Raw genomic sequence first — 19,728 nt, 5'->3', positions numbered from 1 at the left:
ATTGAAACAATACATTATTTTGAAGTAAGTAAAACAGCCCAATGCAATCCCCCAACCTCCACACCATGCACATAAATATTGATATCCAATTTAGAATCTGATGAGCTTTAAATACTGATATTAAATGGTACAGTAGGACTATCAATTTTACGTTGGATGCATTAATAAATAAATTAGTAGTTTGTAGATTTATTCAGACCAGTGTTTTATCATATATTCAAGTCTTTTTGCAACAATTGTCAAGCGTCGAAAGGTTTTTAGTGTGTTAAAGTCAATATAACTGTTAATAGAAGAGTATGAATGGATTTTTTTTTTAATTTTGACAGCTTTTAAATTGGAGCTTAAGTAAAAAAATTCTTGAAAACTTTCATAACTAAGGAAAGTCTGCAGTAGTAGGAAAAGATCTAGACGATACGATATTTAAGATATTTACGGCAATAATAATATAAGTAAACTGATCAAACAGTTACCAAACAGATATTTATAAGACAATGCTAGATTAGAGAGAGAAGATAAGAGAAGTGGCTTCGTTATTTTTCTTATCGTATATAATGTTATACGTTATTATGGTTTATATTTTCTTTCAATGTCTCCTAACAGATTTTTCATTAACGTCGACTTTTGTTAATTCAGATCAGATATTCATATAACGGTTTGTTTACTTTCATATAAAGCTGCCATGCTACTTTGATAGCATGTACGCTTAGAAAACATAAACATTCGTGACGTGAATCGAAAGTTTTTTCCCTCGTGCAAAACATACATCCATAGCTCGCCAAAAGAAGTAGTCACTTATAACACAACCACTTGATTATTAGCAAACGTACTTTTTCAAGATATATTTCACGGTCCGTTATAAGAAGTAGTCTGTCTGTCTGTTCCGCGACTGCCTTTCCATTTTACTTGTATTTTTAACGAGAGCAGCTTCGTGGATTATAATGAGTCACGAATACTTCAGCTGTCAGATATGTGATTTTATGTATAGTTTTTAAAACACAAACCTGGAGAAAGAAGAATAAATATCAGTTATTTGATTTGTAATTCATGGATTTTAAATACTACGAATTAACATTATTATACTTGTAATATGTTATCGGTGCATGGAATGTTACTTTGTTGTGTTTGGAATCCTTGGATTTATATATTAAACAGCTGATATTCTTTCTTTTGCCAGTTTTTTTTATCTCCTTACAAAAGCGTCAAAATGGTGTCGAGATTTGAGTGTTGTTATGCTTATTACTAATGAAAGGAAGGAAATGGATAAATTGAACATATTCGAAGAAAAACTGAGGGAAGCATCTTGCATTGGGGATATTGATACAGTTGCTGAACTTTTGGCTAAAGGAGTTGATCCCAACGCAAAGCATAAGATAAACGGGTGGTAAGCTTTATTTTTTATTATTTTTTTTGTAACCTAGTGTGAAGTTATCAAATAACCTATTGTGTTTAGTTATGTCTTTTTTGTACATATTAATTTGAGGAACTGCTCATTATTTGCAGTTTGTTTTTAAATTTTCATTTTTAAAGTTTTAAAAAAAGACAAACTTTTTTTATCTTACAAGTTAGTATTATTTTAAAAACCTGACAGTACAGTTTAAAACCCTTGGGCCATCAGTACAGGCTGCAGCATCATCCTTAGGTGCTGCTCTGTGCAGATGTCAATGAACGAAAAACATCCGACAAGCCAGAGTGGCAAAATCCGAGTATTAACCTTTTAAAACTATTGTCCCTCTCATCCCCCGGACCAAAACAATATAGCCTAAGAGTTCAAAGGGTGGAAATGAGAAATTACGAAATTATAGAACATGAAAAGTGGACTTTTACGCATGTGGAGTAATATTTCTTTATTGTACACCTGTGTTGGATGTCACGTGGATTATTGTAACCGTGAGCTAACCTAGTATTGGTTGTTGGTGATGTCAGCTGTTCTGCCATATTTGGATAGTACAATAACAGTAAGGATAATGTTTACTTTAGCCATATTACCTAAAACCACTTTTAATAATTTATTAAAAACTTATAGCCTACTTTCATTTCTAGAAAGCAATTAGGTGGTCGTAAACCATAGCCTAGGCTGTATTGCACAAAAAGGTTTAAAGTGTTTTAATTTAGGTTGTATCTTTATCTATACATCTAACTAGGGATCCGAGAGGAATCGGAGTTTCTTGGTTGGGGAGGATAACAAACTAGGGAGGGGGTAGGTTTAAGGGGGCTGCAGTATAATAAGCGGCCACCGAAACACTTGATGATGATTATCGAATGATATGGAATCAATATTCATGACCATCCAAAGGACAAAGCAAAGTGTTGGACCAAGTAACATAATAGGTATTTCAAAGAAAAATATGATGTAGTGAGTTTTCAATCTTAGAAATTAATGTATAAATATTAATATAATTTACAAATTAAAATATAATATATAATTATAACAAAACAGTACCATTTACATATCTTATTTATTTTTAGGATAAATGTGACTAGGATGTGTGCCATTAGTCAATAACAAAACATACAATTTTAATTTTGAATTTATTTCCAAACATGTTTTTACTTTGAATACATTTTGAACGATGATGTCAAATTGAATTAAGTTGTAGGCTTTAAAAAAGGTTATATATAGAAGCTATAGTTTTATACATACAAGGTATGAATTTTTTTTTTAAATTGAATAGACTAAATTGTATTTAAAGCACTCTTGAACCGTGTAGTACTAACTATTACTCCACAGGGTAGACGTGTTTGATAGCATTTAAAAAATGCTTGAATGGATCACCACCATTAATCATAATCTCTCGTCAATAAAATATTCTGCAAGATACTTCTGAGACCAGTTTTTATGATTTCTTTGTTTACAAAAACATTTTGAGCCAGTATGCATATTCATCGCCATTGTTCTTGGTGTTGTCAATAACCTTCTCCTACATAAACGAAACAACAGCTGGTGATGACGCCACTAGTCTAAATAAAGAAAGCTGGTAATGATTAATTATGAATGTCTATAGGTCAAATGTCTTATTCAATAGTATCGATATTTAAAATCGATAATCATCATCCGATTGTGTTGGTGGCTGCTTATTATACTGTAGCCTTTAAGTTTTCAAAATTCGCATGAAGAGAATTTGAACTGGAATAGGTATCTACCAACTGCATTTGAAGATAGTTTAATAGTTTCTTTTTTGTCGTTTTGGTCGCAGTTTCTAACTCCATGGTGAAGGATAGTTTTGTTTTTTTTTTAGTTCTGTTAGCTAATGTGCAAATTCTTTGGGCTCTCGATATTTGATTGGATAGATCAATGTATAACATCAAACTTACATTTAAAAATTTACTTTTCAAGAGAGCTTTAGAAAGTATGAAAGTTGCTATTTGAATTTTTCAGGTTTTTATGAATGTAAAATATCCTAAATTAGAACTATTTAAAAAATTGGAAATGTGCTGAAAATTACAACCTTAACATATTTTTTTTAGAAAAAATACTTTTTGGTAACTATGGATAAAAAGTTGCTAACATTTTAACAAGGTAATAGTTAAAAAAAAGACTCATTTTGGACCATCCTGTATACTAAGAAGCGAAATAAATTAAATCTTTTTTTTTCAAAATGATTTGTGAATATACTAGAGACATTTAAAATGAGGTGTGGCTCGACTTACTTTTCTTTACATTTGAAAATCCTTCAAATATGATCCACACCCCCGAAAGTGCCATTTTAGATTGTTTTGGGTGTTGTTACAAATTATTTTCTTGAGTTCTTTAGGTTCGAAATATGAGGGTTTTTTGTATTAAAATGAAGAAGTTAGGTTTCTCTGTTCAGCCACTCAATATATATCGTGGACCGGTAGTCTGCCTCACCCTGTATAGCCAAAAAATGATATTTCCATTTCAGTTATTGAAAATCTCATAGTTATGTGTTTTTCGCTAGAATCACAAAATGTACACAGTGTTTATGGAACAGTTGATCAATAATTTTGGTCTATTTCACATGTTAAATAACTTGCTGAATATGAATAAATAACAGTCTTTTTTTATTTTTATCTCTTCATTAGCATGTATAAGTTACTATTGTAAAGTATAATGCTCACAAAAATAAAAGTATTAAATATTGGTTTTTGGTGTTTAAATAGCTATTAAGTTACGGTACTATTGTAAAGATTGATTTGTCCTTAAATCCAGTACTGGTAGTTTTTTCAACATTCACTGTATTAATTGCCTTATGATTTTATTATCTACAAATTTTATGAGTAGAACAGTATTATTTTTGTATGGATTGGGAAAGCTTCTTAGACTACAGTATAATAATTAAATTGTAGAAGAAATGAATTTAAAGTTCCTATGAAAATTTCTTTTTTGGTATTCAACCCATTCACTTTAGAAATCATCTTCAATTTTAGCGTTCAGTGTATACCAAAGATAAGAATAAGAACTAAAATACTAAATTCATCTAGAGTGATATTTTTCCAGGTATGACTCATTGTCATTTGGGTAATGGTCTCTAATACCATCAATCTTTTCTTTTCCTAATACTGTTTTATTTATTTAGAAAGGTAATTTGTTACACATTTTTAAAATAGGTCTACTCTATTTTAGATGTTTTTCATCAATTCCAGGATCCGCTAGAATTAGAATCGTTTAGTTCTTCAAAAATTATATCAGCAAGATTTTATTTAAAATCACAAATCATTATTTGTTTCTTCTTTACATTTCCACTATAATTACAGTCTCAAGTTTACGTGTCAGCAACAATTATGAAATTTATCACTGTCTTGGTCACTGTCATTATTAACAGTCTGTCTGCTGTCTGGCCACTAATAATAATTCTTCCAGCTGGTGACCTCACTATCCTCACAAATTTAGGATGTGAGTTATGATAACGCACGCTTAAATCCTGTCTGTGATCGTTGCTCTTTTATCAGTACTATTGACCTTGTACTTTACTAACTCTCCTCCTTATTCTGTTTGATAAGATCCTTGCACAGACCAGTGATCCAAGAGGACAGTCAGAATAAGGGTAGAAAGGGCATCACCTAAAACGAAAATTTAGAGGACTTTCATCATTTGTGAATAAAATATGTATTCACTTAAATGACATACCTAAAACCAAAAAACATTTCAAACAATAGGCTTCAGACAAGGAGTGTGCTTAAAAAAATCTCAGTGCTTAAAATCAGATCCATTATATGTAAAAATGTAATGTATATTGTGTAATTTCACGTGGTATATGTGTTATCCTGGAGCCATTTTGTATTTTTAAGAAAAACATACATTTCGGACCATCTTCGTGCAAATCTAAGATTTCTAACTTATTGATAGTCCAATACAAAATTTCTCAGCACATAAAACCAAATATATTATTATATATGTCATAATGTAGTGTATATTGTGTACTTTCACATTATATATATATATATATATATATATATATATATATATATATATATGTATGTGTGTGTGTCATCCTGGAGCCTTTTTATATGTTTGAGAAGAACATACACTTCTTAGCGCCTGCCTGCAAAATTGAAGAATTCAAACCACTGGTAGTCTAATACAAAAAAGTTTATGGAAAACTTAAAAGTTTTGACTGTCCAAGTGCAATTCTTAGAATACGAACTGATTGGTAGCTCAATAAAACATTTTTCAGCGCATAACACCAGATGTATTTTATGTACCTAATTTTGTAGTGTATATTATGTACTTTTGTGATATATGTATCTTGCTAGAGCCATTTTTTATTTTTGAGGAAAAAGTAAAGTTCGGACCGTCGACATGCAAATCCCTAAATTTTTGTTATGATTTTCAAATCTGCTGCTGAAAATAGCCAGCTATGATTTTGTGACTTTTATGATTTATTTTTGTTTTAGGTGCTGACATTGTAATTATAAATGATAAATTTATATTTAGTTAAGTATCGTTCCAATCCGTAGATTGTTTTATCTGGCAAACAGATTTTATTTGCAAGTTTATAGTTGGTTTCAATGAATGTTGTCTGCCATCTTCTTCTCTCGCTTCGGTAATTGGTGGGAACTGGCTTTGAGGTATGGTGGGGATAGTGAGGGAACTCCTAGGTAGAGTTTATAGTAAATTATAAAAAATGTGACTGTTTCACATTTTTAATTAATACACTATAACTAATTAATGCATTATTACAACCTTGACATATAAATGGATTAGAATCAGAACAACTTGAACAACATCAGGCACAGTCTGGCTGATTTTACTGAGTCCTGTATATTAATGGTAACATGTGGACTCTGAACCTTCATATCACTTGACAATATCAGTGATTGTTTTCTGACACTTAAGATTCAACTTTCTGAGGACTGTCTGGTCATCATACTTAAATATGAAAGACATTGAGGTTGACCTAATTATTTCTCAAATTACAATTTTAAGAAGTAAAAAATGGAATGGGCAACTCATGTTTCTACAAGACAGTTAAATAGTATCCAACTTAAACATGATAGTTTGTGTTGGCCAGGACTCCTTTGCATTGGGCCTGTAAGAGGGGGCACTTGGACATTGTAAGTCTCCTACTGAACAACAAGGCTGACAAGTCTGTCGTAGCGGAGAAGGGGGAGACTCCACTGTCTTTGGCTTCCAGACCAGAGGTGAGTGGCAAGAACAGACTAGGTTTAGAATACAAACTCAAGCCATAAATGGGGCTTAGGCATTTAACTCTGTGTACTGCAGCAAGTCTTTGGCTGTACTCTGCGCTGTGTGGGTTTTACAAGGTTAAAAACCAGACTTCAGGAACGTGTCAAGAGGAACATGTACCCTAAGACATATGTGAAGTGAATAAAGAAATTAAAAATTAAATTTTAAAATGCCTCATAAGTTTTCATTATAAAATATTTAGGCTAATTTTGACTAAAATTCATTCAACTATGGTGTCTAGCGTTGATTTTTATAAAATAAAATGTATCCTAGGACTCCATCCCTTGTCTCGAAAGTACGACAATTCCAGGGTTGTAATTTATCACATGAGCTATTTAATCCAATTTTTGGCTCAAATTCTCCCAACCACAAGGTGTCTGTTGAATTTGTATACAAAAAGGTACTGGCCTTGAGGCTTCGCCTCCTATGGTCTGTTAGGAAACAACAACCAGCCTTGCCATTTACTTTTAAAATGTCCATATCAAGTTACGTAAATATTATGTAATTGCAGACTTAAATATTATGTAATTGCGGACTTTATTGTTATGATACCAAGAGTCAAAGAGTCTTTATTAAACATTGATTATATATAATGAAATAGTTTTTGTCCATTAATTGTATATTAAAAATATATAAAACCTATATTAAAATCGTAAACATATTAGCCTAATTAAAGTGTACAGTGATATCACAGCTAAAAATCCTTTAACAGATTAAATTAAATACACTAAAGAATATAGTGAATCTTTAGGACCTGAGGAAGCATCTTCACAGAGTTGGCATCCTTCTGGAGGATCCGCTCTGTGGAAGGTGTAATGAGCAGGAGGAGATTGCTGAGCACCTGCTCTTTGATTGCCCTGCAATAGCAAGAGAGCGGTATGTCATATTTGGTAGTTTGGACAGGGGTGGTGAATTTTCCCAGGAGGACTTGATAGGTTGTTTTCGGCGGTTTGTTGAACTGCTGAAGTTGTAGACTGGTGGGCCTCATGGTGTGTTTCCGGGGTGCGCAAAAAGCCTTTGAGGCTTAAGTGCATGGCAGTAGGCCGCCTCAAGAAAAAAAAAAAAAAAAAAACCCATCTACATATTTCAGTCCTCAATGTATCTGTGGACACAGTTTTAGCAGACCGTGGCAGTATATCATACTGATTGTGTGAGATTGTGGTTAGTTGTGTATTGCCATATCGATTTTCATTTATCAATGTGTATATTTTTCTTACGGAAAATTCATCTAAATTGGTTTTTATTTATATTATTGAACTGAAAATATATAGATTTACATCAGTTAAAACTTTTACTTTAATGAACAAGGGGCAACTATGTTTCACTAGACTAAACCAAAACAATGTATGAATTGTTGAATCAATAAAATGTCACTAATTTAAGAGAATGTTCCTGCAAAAATAAACCATATCCCAAATGTGACTTGAAGTGCAAAATATGCTGAGTTCTAAGATATTTTTCTGAAACAAAATGTCATAATTTTCAGAAAGGTAGCTCATCATAGAAACTCCATACAAACAAAATCTGTATGGTTTCCAAATTCAGTTTTAAAACAGCATTAATGCCTATTAGTAACTAACCTATGTTGTGTATTATTGAATAAATATTTTAAAATTGACTCAAGTTTTTCATTCTACAAAGCATATTATTAGTTGAGAACCAACTTACTGTTCTTTTAAGTACTGATTTTAAAATGATCTGTAAAGTTGCAATAACTTGGTGCTTGGAAATGAGAATTATGTCACCAGCATCAGCTGCATTCTTCATAAAACTGGATGGCAGATCATTGGCTGCCACAATGAATAAAAATGGTCCACAAGCTGAACTCTGCAGAATCTTAGTTATAGATTCTTGTTGTTGATTGAAACAATATTTATACAAGTTCAAGCAATATTTTCAGAGAATCACCAGAAAATTCTAATTTAATTAATAAAACATCAAATAGGATACAATCTGATGCATTACTTATATAACATAAAGAAAGCAATTTTGTATTTTTTACTTCTTTTAAAGTTTGGAATTATTTTTGAAATTTTCAGTTCCCAGGGAAATAACCATATTTTAAGCATTTGCTATACATTAAAGAAAGAGATTCATTAATTAAGTGGATAATCTTTAATTATGAGTGTCTTGTATATACATGGAAGCCCATATAATAGATGAAGAATTATTTACATTTACACATGGCCAAAATGTTCACTAGGCTACACATATAAAAATGAAAAAGTATAATAAAACAAAATGTAAAACTTAAAAAAATACCTCGGAAATATCAAGGTAATTTCATATATTTACATTTACAATAAAATATTTTTGTATCAAATAACAAGTTCTCCTATGATGACTTGTCTGTGATAGGTGAGGCAACTGTTGGGTGGAGACCCGAACCCTCCTGCTCGAGAGGAATCTGGACTACCCATCTCACCCAACTACCTCAAAAATCCTCCACTCAACGGTCGGGTGGACACCTACCCTCTGAACGGGATGAATCACCGGAAACTGAATGGGACAACGGAGATAAACCACCAGAGCAACCATCAGAGCTCACAGCCTTCGCCGTCTGATGGTGACTTTTTTAGTTAATTTTTTTAGCTCATTACATTCTTCATTGAGTTTGCTTGGAGTCCTTCCATACATTACAAATGGAAATAATTTGATCTTTATTTTTAATTGTGATGTTTTTATACTTATTACCCAATTTTTAAGCTTATGATAGAAGTTAGCAGTAATTTATTATCTAACTGATTTGTGGACAATTCATTAATGTAACAACCATAATGTTCTTATGTCCATTGTTTATTGCAAACTAAAAATTATTTTAAATTATTTGCATTTACAATTTTTTCACATACAATATTATTTTATTGGTACAAACTTTTAGCAATTGTGTGTATAAATAATTAATTCATTGATAGTTTTAACATATCTAATTTGAAATTTTGGATAATTCAGACTTTTTTATTGGTCCTTTCAGCTTTGCATGATTTAAGTTATGCTGTAATAATACACAGCAAAGTAGGTTACATTTACATTTAAAAAAATTCAGTAAGTTTCAACAATACAGTATCAACTATTTCGGATATATCCAGATTTAGTTTACATTGTTAGGAAATTATAAGGAAAAAAAAGGAGGTAAGTGTATAAACAGAAAAGTAATGATAGGGTTGGTTCTGGTACCTAGAACAATAATATTGACCTCTGTGCAGTTTATCTTACTTCCACATGTAGAAGAGAGAGACAGATTATATCTAAGTTCAATAATTAGTTATATATTTGTATATTATACTTAGTAATAACCTAATGACCTCAACCATCTTTTCCAAAACCTTAGTTTTTAAGTTGTGTTTTAAAATATAAATTGGTTAATTTAAAATGATTTTTTATATTTAAAACTCCAAACATAGATCATTATTATTATTGATCCTGATATGTTTTTTGTTTAAAAAATCATATTTTTTATGGATCTGGTGAATTTAATAAATGATCTATTTCCAATTGAATGGTTGGAATGGTACAAAACATAAAAGTGTTCTATTTAACCCTTTGGCTGCTAAGAATTTTTTGACATGTTATACCAAAAGTGCTCAGGTTTTGATCGAATTTTATCCCAAAAGTGCTAAGCCTAAAATGGTGAATTTGTAGAGTTTTACTAAAAAAATCATAAGTTCCTCAAATTTTAACCTATTTCATTGATTTATGTTTTGTTTTGTAGTATAATATATGTAAGAAAATAAAAAATAATACATTTTGAAAAATACAAAACTATGTAAACAAATAAATAAATATTTTTTTGTTTTTGTTTTTTTTTCAACATTTGACACAGAAAAACATAGTTAAATTTAACTTTTATTTTTTTAAATACATTTTTACTTAAAACCATATGTTGTTTTGAGTACATACTGAAATTTTCATGCAAAAATATAGATTTTTACTTATGTAATGAAAAAAAATACAAAAAACTTACCCTGTGCTATCTAGATCACAGCTGTTTTTGCAGTTAGTGTACTATAAAAAAACCAGCAAATACAAGTGTTGTTATTATTTTTAAGGAAAAGTAAACTTATTCAACTGTCATTTACCGCAATCTGCGTGTAAATAACGTAATATTTAGTGCTGGAAAAAAAAATTCGCAACAACGAAATATCGTTCCATAGCATTTTTCGGAACAAAGGCCAACTACGATATTTCGTTGCATAGCATTTTTCGGCACGATTACCAAAAACGACATATCGTTGCATAGCAGCCAAAGGGTTAATTATAATAATTGTATATGTACATGCAATTGAAATTAGCAGAATTCAAACATTTCAGAGACCTTCAAGAACTGTCTTGTAGTATGAAAATGGTCAAATATACAGTGTAGTGTGTAGAGGGACAAAGTGTGCTTAATATTTTGGCATTATTCAAACAATGTGCAACATTATACAGAACTGGTGCTGAAAGTCCGAGTGGCCAACAGTGGTGATCCAGACTACATAGAGGTGGAGCTGCCGCAGGTGGAGCTGACGTATTACACTCTGCTGCGTGTTTGCTGTGAGGAGCTAGGTCTCTCCGCCAGCCAGGTGGTGCGCATACGCAAGTTGCCCGACACAGTAAGTGCACAGTATACATTTAATTCCTTCACTGCCAATGTTCGGTTTTCAGGTTGTTGAAAACCTACGCATAAACTGCCATTGTCCGTTTTTTTATGTTTGCATAAAAGTAATAAACTATGTCAAAAGTGATATTAGCAGTTAATTAGAGTGATATCTTCAGAACTAAATATTTTATATGTAGTAAAATTCTATGAGCAACTGAGTTATTTCTGTTGTGTAAATTATGTGCAAGTTATTTCTGCATTTGGCTTTAAAAATAGCATTACTCTATAATAACACTTACAAAAATGTTTAAATGTTATTTATGTAGGTGTTCTTTTTCTATATTGTGTAAAAAATTGAAAGTGTGTTGATGAATAAATTTGTAAAAAAAATTAATATAAATCTTCACTATTCTATACCAAGACAAACTTATTTATAAAACTCCAAACAAAATGGTAAATAAAACATAGTTTTTTACTATTTAATTTATAATGTAGAGACAATTTTTATTGTTTCTAATACTGATTTCCTTTAGAAAAAAAAACAAGGAAAGAAATAGATACTAGTTGGCCATGATCATAAATAATGTGATATGAATTGTTTTTGGAAAACTCTGCAAAGTGTCTAAAACTAGTCTAGTAGTTTAAAGATAAGTATATCTTTGATGAAAGGCATGGCAATATGGATGCTGTACCAATGTTACACATCTATATCAATGTACATTTATTACTCTATGTGGTGGAGGGATATTAATCAGGTTTGACACGGGACCTATTGTCCTCCTCAGAGTAATAAAAATTATTTCAAAGTATCTATTTTATTACCAGTTTTTGAGGCCCCTCCTCCGTACACCACTTTCATACCAAATTCAGGGCTTTTTGCTAGAGTTCAGTTAATAAAACATCATGTCTACCCCTTACTTTAATATTACTAGATCACCTGCATAACCCTGTACTTCTAAGCCTTAATTGCCGAGTCTGGTCGGGCACCACAGAAGAGGTGATAGAACACTTCTTTGAGGACAGCCTTTAGCGCTGTGTTCACAGTAATGAACTCTCCACCGAGCCTAGCAATTACTGTATGACAGACAACATCGACCTGATCAAACAAAGAGTCACTAAGTCTATCTGTGCCCTTCCTAAAAGTTGTTCTGTAAATTGTCTGTAGATGTGTGCACCCTTAACATCCAGAAATACATAGAAAGTTACTTCCTTGTCCACCAATGACTTCTCAGTCATGGAAACCAAGGTACTAAGGGTCCGAGTTGTGGACTTCCTAGATTTATAGGCATTTTGTTCATGACGTAGAGGTGGGGAGTTAGCAAGCACTCCATCCCTAATGTGTCTATTGACAATCTTTTCCATAGTTTTTAGTAGAAAAGATGATAAACTTAAGGAACAATATGATTTAGGCTTTCCACTCGGGAGTGGGGGCCAACTTATGGAATAAAAATCATCTCCACTCCCCCATGCATTGTAGGGGAATATGTCCCAGCAGAAAACTTGACTTTTTATAATTGTATTAGCAATTTGTAGACTCTTGGAGCAATTGGAAATTCTTTAAATATTATTAAATATTAATAAAAACACTACTTTTCCAAATTGTTTTATTATTTTTGGGCGAGGCCTTTCAAAAACCAAAGGTTTCATCTTCAGGGCAACTCCACAAATAAATATTTACATATTGTTTGTTAAAATTAATATTAAATTAACATATGGTGTAAAATGTAAATACAAAAATTTTGGAAATATTTCAGCCAAGTATGAAAAAATTATATTTGACTAGAGTTTTAATTTTTGAATAAATTCAGAAGAAAGAAGATTGGAATTTTCAATAGGGCCCTCTTCATTGTTCATGAGTTTTTTTCTTTACTTCTGTTTTATGTATAGTGTTTCCCAAGCATTCAAGTTCATTGGTTTTGTTATTTCTTTTATTAATTTTAGATTTGTAATTGATGTTCTGTGTCCTGATTCAATGCAGTGCTTGGCTACAGCAGATTTGTCAACTCTTCCATATTTTGTGTGTGTGTGATAAATGCTCTTTAAATCGTGTTTTTATTGTTCTTTTTTGTTTGTCCAATAAAATTTTGTCACAGTCATTGCATCCAATTTCATAAATTCCCGATTTACTATCATTTGAAATTTTTGTCCTTAGGGTTTCCTAAAATTTGGGATAATTTGTTGCTTGTTCTGTGAGTGACAGTTTTATTTGTATGCTTTTTAAAAGTTTTGCATATTTTGGTTTGAAAAAGTGCTGTATGTTGTGCAAATAAATTCATGTTTTGTGTCTTCAGGTGGTCTTAATGTTGTCTTATCTTTTCTACTTTTTTCTTTTTAAAGCTTGTTTTAGTATATTGTCAATGATTTGTGTAGTGTAACCATTGAACATAGCAATAGATTTGATGTAATTTAGTTCTTTCTTGTAGTTTTCTGTTGAAAGTGGTGTATTTTAACAGTCTATAAATCATTGAATTAAATGTTGCTCTTTTTTGTGCAGAAGGATGGTTAGATTCATTGATGATGAACCTATCTGTATGAGTTGGTTTTTCTGTAGATATCAAATTCAAATTTTGTTTCATTTCTAATAACTAATACGTCTAAAAATGGGATACTATTTGTTTTGTTTCAATTTCATATGGTAAATTTAATAGTAGGGTAAAACGAATTTAGAGTTGTGATAAAATCTTGTATGTTTTCATTTTTATTAAATATTGCAAAAATATCATCGACGTATCTTATCCATTTTCTTGGGAAATATGTCATTTTAGATTTGGCTGTAGTTTCAAAATAGCTCATAAAAATATTGGCAATAAAACATGAGAGAGGATTTCCCATAGCTGTTCCATCAATTTGGGTATAATAAGATTCTCTATATTGGAATGTGCTCTGATTCAATACATTAAATTTATCATACGGGAATATTCATCAATTATTTCCTTTTGTAAATTTTGAGAAGTTAACCAATCTGTAATTATTTTAATTGTGTCCTTAATAGGAACATTAGGATAAAGCGATTGTTACATCAAAAGAAACGAGATATTCATCTTCATATAGAACAATGTCTTTAATTGATTCTATAAAATCGTATCTGTTCTTGATGGAAAATGAAGGAAAACTTTCCTAAAGTTGAAGATTTTTTCGACAACCATTGAGACAGAAAATATGTTGGGGAGTTTATACATGACACTGTTGGTCGCATTCCATTCCCAGGTTTGTGTATTTTGGGGAGACAGTGTAATTTTGGAATGGTAGGATTATCCCAAATGGAAGCAACAAATTATCCCAAATTTTAGGAAACCCTAAGGACAAAATTTCAAATGATAGTAAATCGGAATTTATGAAATTGGATGCAATGACTGTGACAAAATTTATTTGGACAAACAAAAAGAACAATAAAAACACGATTTAAAGAGCATTTATCACACACAAAATATGGAAGAGTTGACAAATCTGCTGTAGCCAAGCACTGCATTGAATCAGGACACAGAACATCAATTACAAATCTAAAATTAATAAAAGAAATAACAAAAACCAATGAACTTGAATGCTTGGGAAACACTATACATAAACAGAAGTAAAGAAAAAACTCACGAACAATGAAGAGGGCCCTATTGAAAATTCCAATCTTCTTTCTTCTGAATTTTATTCAAAAATTAAACTCTAGTCAAATATAATTTTTTTCATACTGGCTGAAATATTTCCAAAATTTTTTGTATTTACATTTTACACCATATGTTAATTTAATATTAATTTTAACAAACAATATGTAAATATTTATTTTGTGGAGTTGCCTGAAGATGAAAACCTTTGGTTTTGAAAGGCCTCGCCCAAAATAATAAACAATTTGGAAAAGTAGTGTTTTTATTAATATTTAATAATGTATTAGCAATGTTTCAACATGGTGTGAAATGGAAGACTTATTATTTAAGTTATTAAAAGTACCAAAGTGCACTTTGGTCAACCAAAGCATTACATTTTTAGATGAAAAATTCATAAATATTAATGTCACTGTCGTTTTTCAGTGTTAGGAATATTAGTTCATGTCCTAAACAATTTATTTTAGATAAAATAAAACTCTAAATTTGAGACATTAAGTGTGAATAATCCAGTGATGGCAGAACACAGATAATATTCTAAGCATTGCAATATTGGAACTGTTTGTTCCCAATGCACCTCAATAAGTACATAATAGTGCATGCAGTGTGCCATAATGAATGTGTGTGCATAGTAATGTTACATAAGTACATATCAAACATCTATTGTAATTCACATTCTGATTGTGTTTCTGGTGATAGGTTATTCGAAAGGACAAAGATGTCCAGAGGCTCAGAAACTTCCAGGAGATTGAGCTGGTCGTGTCAGGAAACCATGGGATATCTAAGTCCCTGTCCAGTGGGATTCTGTTCCCGGGAAGTGCTGCTAACAATGGTTACCAATCTATACAACTCTACAAGAACCAGACAATTCTCTACTAACGTAATATTAATGTTTTCATTTTGTTGTACGTTTTCTGTCACACCATTAAAATCGTGTAATAGTTTAGTTTAACTTTTCATTTTAACATTTTGGATATTAGCTATTGATTGAGAACATTGTTCATCAAAAATCCAAACTATTTCATATCTTTGTTTGACATAGCATAATTTGTTCTTATTTTTGCACATCATGTTTTTAATGAAAAATATTACATTTTTTGGGTGAGCATCAGCCAAGCCTATTGTTGTTTTTCCACATGACATCTTTTATTTGAGGTAGCCTAGGTGCTAGCTTACTACTTTGAATATGCACTGAAAGAGATAAAGAATTTAACTTTTGGTTATTGTAAAGGAGTCACCAGTAATAATAATAATAAAAAAAAATGTAATCAAAAGTTTAACACTTACCAGTGTTTCAAAATAAAAAGTGTTAGTTTAAAATATAACACTGTACTTTAACTAAACATTTAAATACAACCAGATAGAGAAATTAGCACTTTTTAATAAGTCCCAAAAGGATTAACCTTTTTAAGTGTTTTTACAAATGGCGGTAAACCGGCCGCTGGCACTTCTTGCGTATAGTGCCAACAGCGGATAAGCCGGCCGTCTGTAATGTTTGTTTTATTTAGTTATTTAAAATTATAATAATCAACATTTTGACTCGTAAGATAATACTCAGAATGTAATAATCTTCAATTACGTTTGTTATGATGTATAAAGTTACATATAACATTTATAGAATTGTTTTAACGGGGCAGTTTGTAGTTTGTCTGTCTGCCACAAACCAGCTGGCCGTCAGTTGTCAGCAACTGTGTAGTTGCCTTTCTTTGTTGTCGTGTATTGTGGTTATTATGTTACTTTTCACTATTGTTATTATCTAATGAAATGTAAAAAAATGAAAAGGGCAGCTTCACCTTTGAGTGAAAATACTGTTTAGATGGTTTTGGAAGAGGAACTTTTAAGTGACAGTTTTGTTTCTGACTGGACTATTTAATTACTTTGGGCAGTGATTCTAGTAGAATAGTTGATACTGACTCAGACTCTGGTTATTTGCTTAATCACGATAGTCCATCTACCTCAGGTAATATTTCTAGCTTACTTTCTAACTGTCCAAACATTGACATTTCCACTGATGACAACAGTGATGATGAAGTTGAATCCACTAGGCCTAGGCCTAGAGGTCGTCCTAGGCTAAACCATACTTCAAATAGGTTGAATAATTGTAGTAGCAGTGATAACGAGAATGAGTCTGGCTGGAATGAAATAATTGATAACCAAGATCCTGGTTTTGCTCATGAGTTACCAGGCCCAAAACACTGCCCTCCAAAAAACTCAAGCCATGTAGACTACTTTAGGTTGTTTTATTACTGAAACACCTAAAAATTTTTGTTACTTATAGAAACGAGTATTCTGAAAACTTTCTAAACAAAAATCAAAACCACTTGAAGCCTAACAGTCGAGCCAAGAAATGGAAACCAATGACACTTTTTGAAATCCAATCATTTGTAACCGTTCTTATAAACATGGATATAAAACCTCAGCCTACCGTTTATAGTTATTGGTGGACATATTCAAGCCATCCCATCCCTTGGTTCCCTAGAATATTTACAAGGAACAGATTTCAAGCAATCCTGCAGTTTTTTCACATGGTGGACTGCTCCAATCTACCAAAATCTGGCCAACCAAACTATGATCGTTGTGCTCGCTTCAATCCTCTGGTTGATCATGTTAACCGCTTGTTCAAGCATTATTTTGTCCCTGGTCAAAAGTTATCAGTGGATGAAAGTATGATTAGCACTAAATCCAACTCACAACTGAAGCAGTATTTGCCAAAGAAACACCATAGGTGGGGTGTGAAATTGTGGATGTTTTGCGACTCGGCCACATACCATTGCATACATTTTTTTGTGTACAGAGGATCAGATAGAAATGAAATAAAAGAAAAGGGTAAGGGCCACACTATAATTGTCAAGCTTCTGGAAATTGGCAACCTTCTCAAATAAAGGTTATTACATATTTGTGGACAACTTTTTCACTTCTCTGAAACACTAAATATTTATATTCTCAGTGTACCTTTTTGACAGGCACCATTAGAAGAAAGAGTAAAGGAATACACAATCATTTAAAAGGGAAGTTTAGTATTGGAGAACAAAAATATCTTAGGAAAGAAGGAAATGCTTCTCCTTTAATTCAGAGAGAAACAGTCTCAGAAAAACCAAGTACTTCTGCTTTCAACCAATGGTGAAGCTGGCAGTGAATGTAGAAAAAAGAAGAGAGACAATAGAATTTGTATAACAAATAAACCTAAAGTGAAGTGAGGCTACAATGACTTTATGGGAGGTGTGGATGGCTCTGATCAAATATATCAATAACTTGTTGACCGTAAGGCTCTAAAATATTTGAAGAAGGTAACGTTACAATATTTTTAGACGCATGATACTTAATTCTTACCCTATTTACAAACTAAATAACCACAAGCCAGTGAACATACTTATTTATACTGTTTTATTAGTAGAAGAACTTAGTAAAGAATGGTTGCAAATACATGAGAATAAACCTGTGCTATACAGACCACCAAGAAATGGGCCAGTAATCTAAGATGATGTCGATAAAGGCAGAGCTTCCAAAGAATATTTTGAAAAACTGCCTCTAAAAAATGGAAAGCAGATGGAGAGAAATTGCTGTGTATGCAGGAAAGTCAGCAGGAAAAGATCTTATGTCTGCAGAAAATGTAGGAAAGCAGTTCACACATACTGCTTCCCTAAACATACCTGCTAGGTACGAGGGTAATTCGGAAAGTAAGGTCCGATTCGCGTTAACCAGACAAACGGTAAGCGAGCAGCGAAATGCGCATGCGCACCCACTCCCGGCATGCATTGCACGCAGAACGACGCCATTTGCAGTGTATATATTATGTAAATATGTTTGCTGGTTCCAATATTTTTTATTTATTGAAAAGTGATTTGCTACTTTTATTTCACTGAGAAAACCAGTTTAGTTCAGTTTTTCTTTAAATTTCTCTTTTTCGGAATTGTATAAAACCATAGTAACAACAAATGTTGATAAAAAACCGTGGTATTCCACTTTTCAAAAAAGTACAGTGAATAAGTTATTTTTTGACAAACTATAATAAAATTTGGTCAGTTCGTAGATAATTCTATGGGCTTCAAGAGACTGTAATCATGATTGGCCCAGAGATTTTTTCACTGTGGATATGTGCAGTATAACTTGAAAAATATATATATATATTTAAAAATACATATACATATATTTAAAAATACATATATTTGATGTATATAAAAAAGTGTTTTATTGGATGTTGTTGTTTTAATTTTTGCATGTAAAAATATAGGTTTTTTATGAACAATATAAAAAAGGAACATAAAAATTCAGTCAAAAATAACAGATATACATTTTTTCTTAAAATAGTACTTTTTTGATGAAATTGCCCTGGCATTTCATGTGCGGCGACCAGTAAAAGACCAGGTATTTTTTAGTAGCAAAACTAAAAAATGTCTGGGACAAAAAGGGTTAATAGTAGTGAAAGAGAGAAGAAGCCTTACAAAAGAATTTAGAGTACACAATCCATAATTTTCAAGAAACAATTTCAAAGCAGTGGCAAAAGTTCTTTAATATCAATGAAATATAAAATGGTAGTCATGTAAATATTGTTATGTTTGTTGAACAATTTCTTCACAGTTCCTAGTTACAAAAGTTTGATTATATCTTGATAATTTTGCATTGTTACGATCAGTAAGCTAAACGATGGGTAATGAATTTGATCAAACTGTATGGATATCAAAAGTAGTTCATCTTCCCACTTTTAGCTATAAATTCATTCTTACCACCAGACTTGTTGCCACCTTGCAAGGAAACAAATTATAGTGAAGTTTTAAAATTACTTAGACAGGTAGTGTTGTGAATATTGCAAGTGATGTAATAAATCATCAAACAATGACAATTTGAACTAAGTAAAACAAGACAGGAAGATAAAAACATGTATTTGAAGGAATATTACTACCATTAAACAT

At 31.6% G+C, this 19,728-nt stretch overlaps 1 protein-coding gene across 1 annotated transcript; it reads left to right on the top strand.

Moving 5' to 3' along the window:
* Positions 1-1,190: 1,190 nt before the first annotated feature.
* On the top strand, positions 1,191-16,071 carry LOC124356175 (ankyrin repeat domain-containing protein 40-like). The gene is made up of 5 exons (XM_046807350.1): positions 1,191-1,381; positions 6,471-6,600; positions 9,005-9,212; positions 11,075-11,238; positions 15,518-16,071. Exons 1-5 carry the CDS (start codon positions 1,230-1,232, stop codon positions 15,695-15,697), a joined length of 834 nt encoding a protein of 277 aa, XP_046663306.1. The 5' UTR covers positions 1,191-1,229; the 3' UTR covers positions 15,698-16,071.
* Positions 16,072-19,728: the final 3,657 nt, after the last annotated feature.

The sequence above is a fragment of the Homalodisca vitripennis genome, chromosome 2, assembly GCF_021130785.1.
Source record: "Homalodisca vitripennis isolate AUS2020 chromosome 2, UT_GWSS_2.1, whole genome shotgun sequence".
Lineage (NCBI taxonomy): Eukaryota > Metazoa > Arthropoda > Insecta > Hemiptera > Cicadellidae > Homalodisca > Homalodisca vitripennis.
The sequence above is the reverse complement of the archived record's forward strand: the minus strand, read 5'-3'. Positions and strand labels throughout refer to the sequence as shown.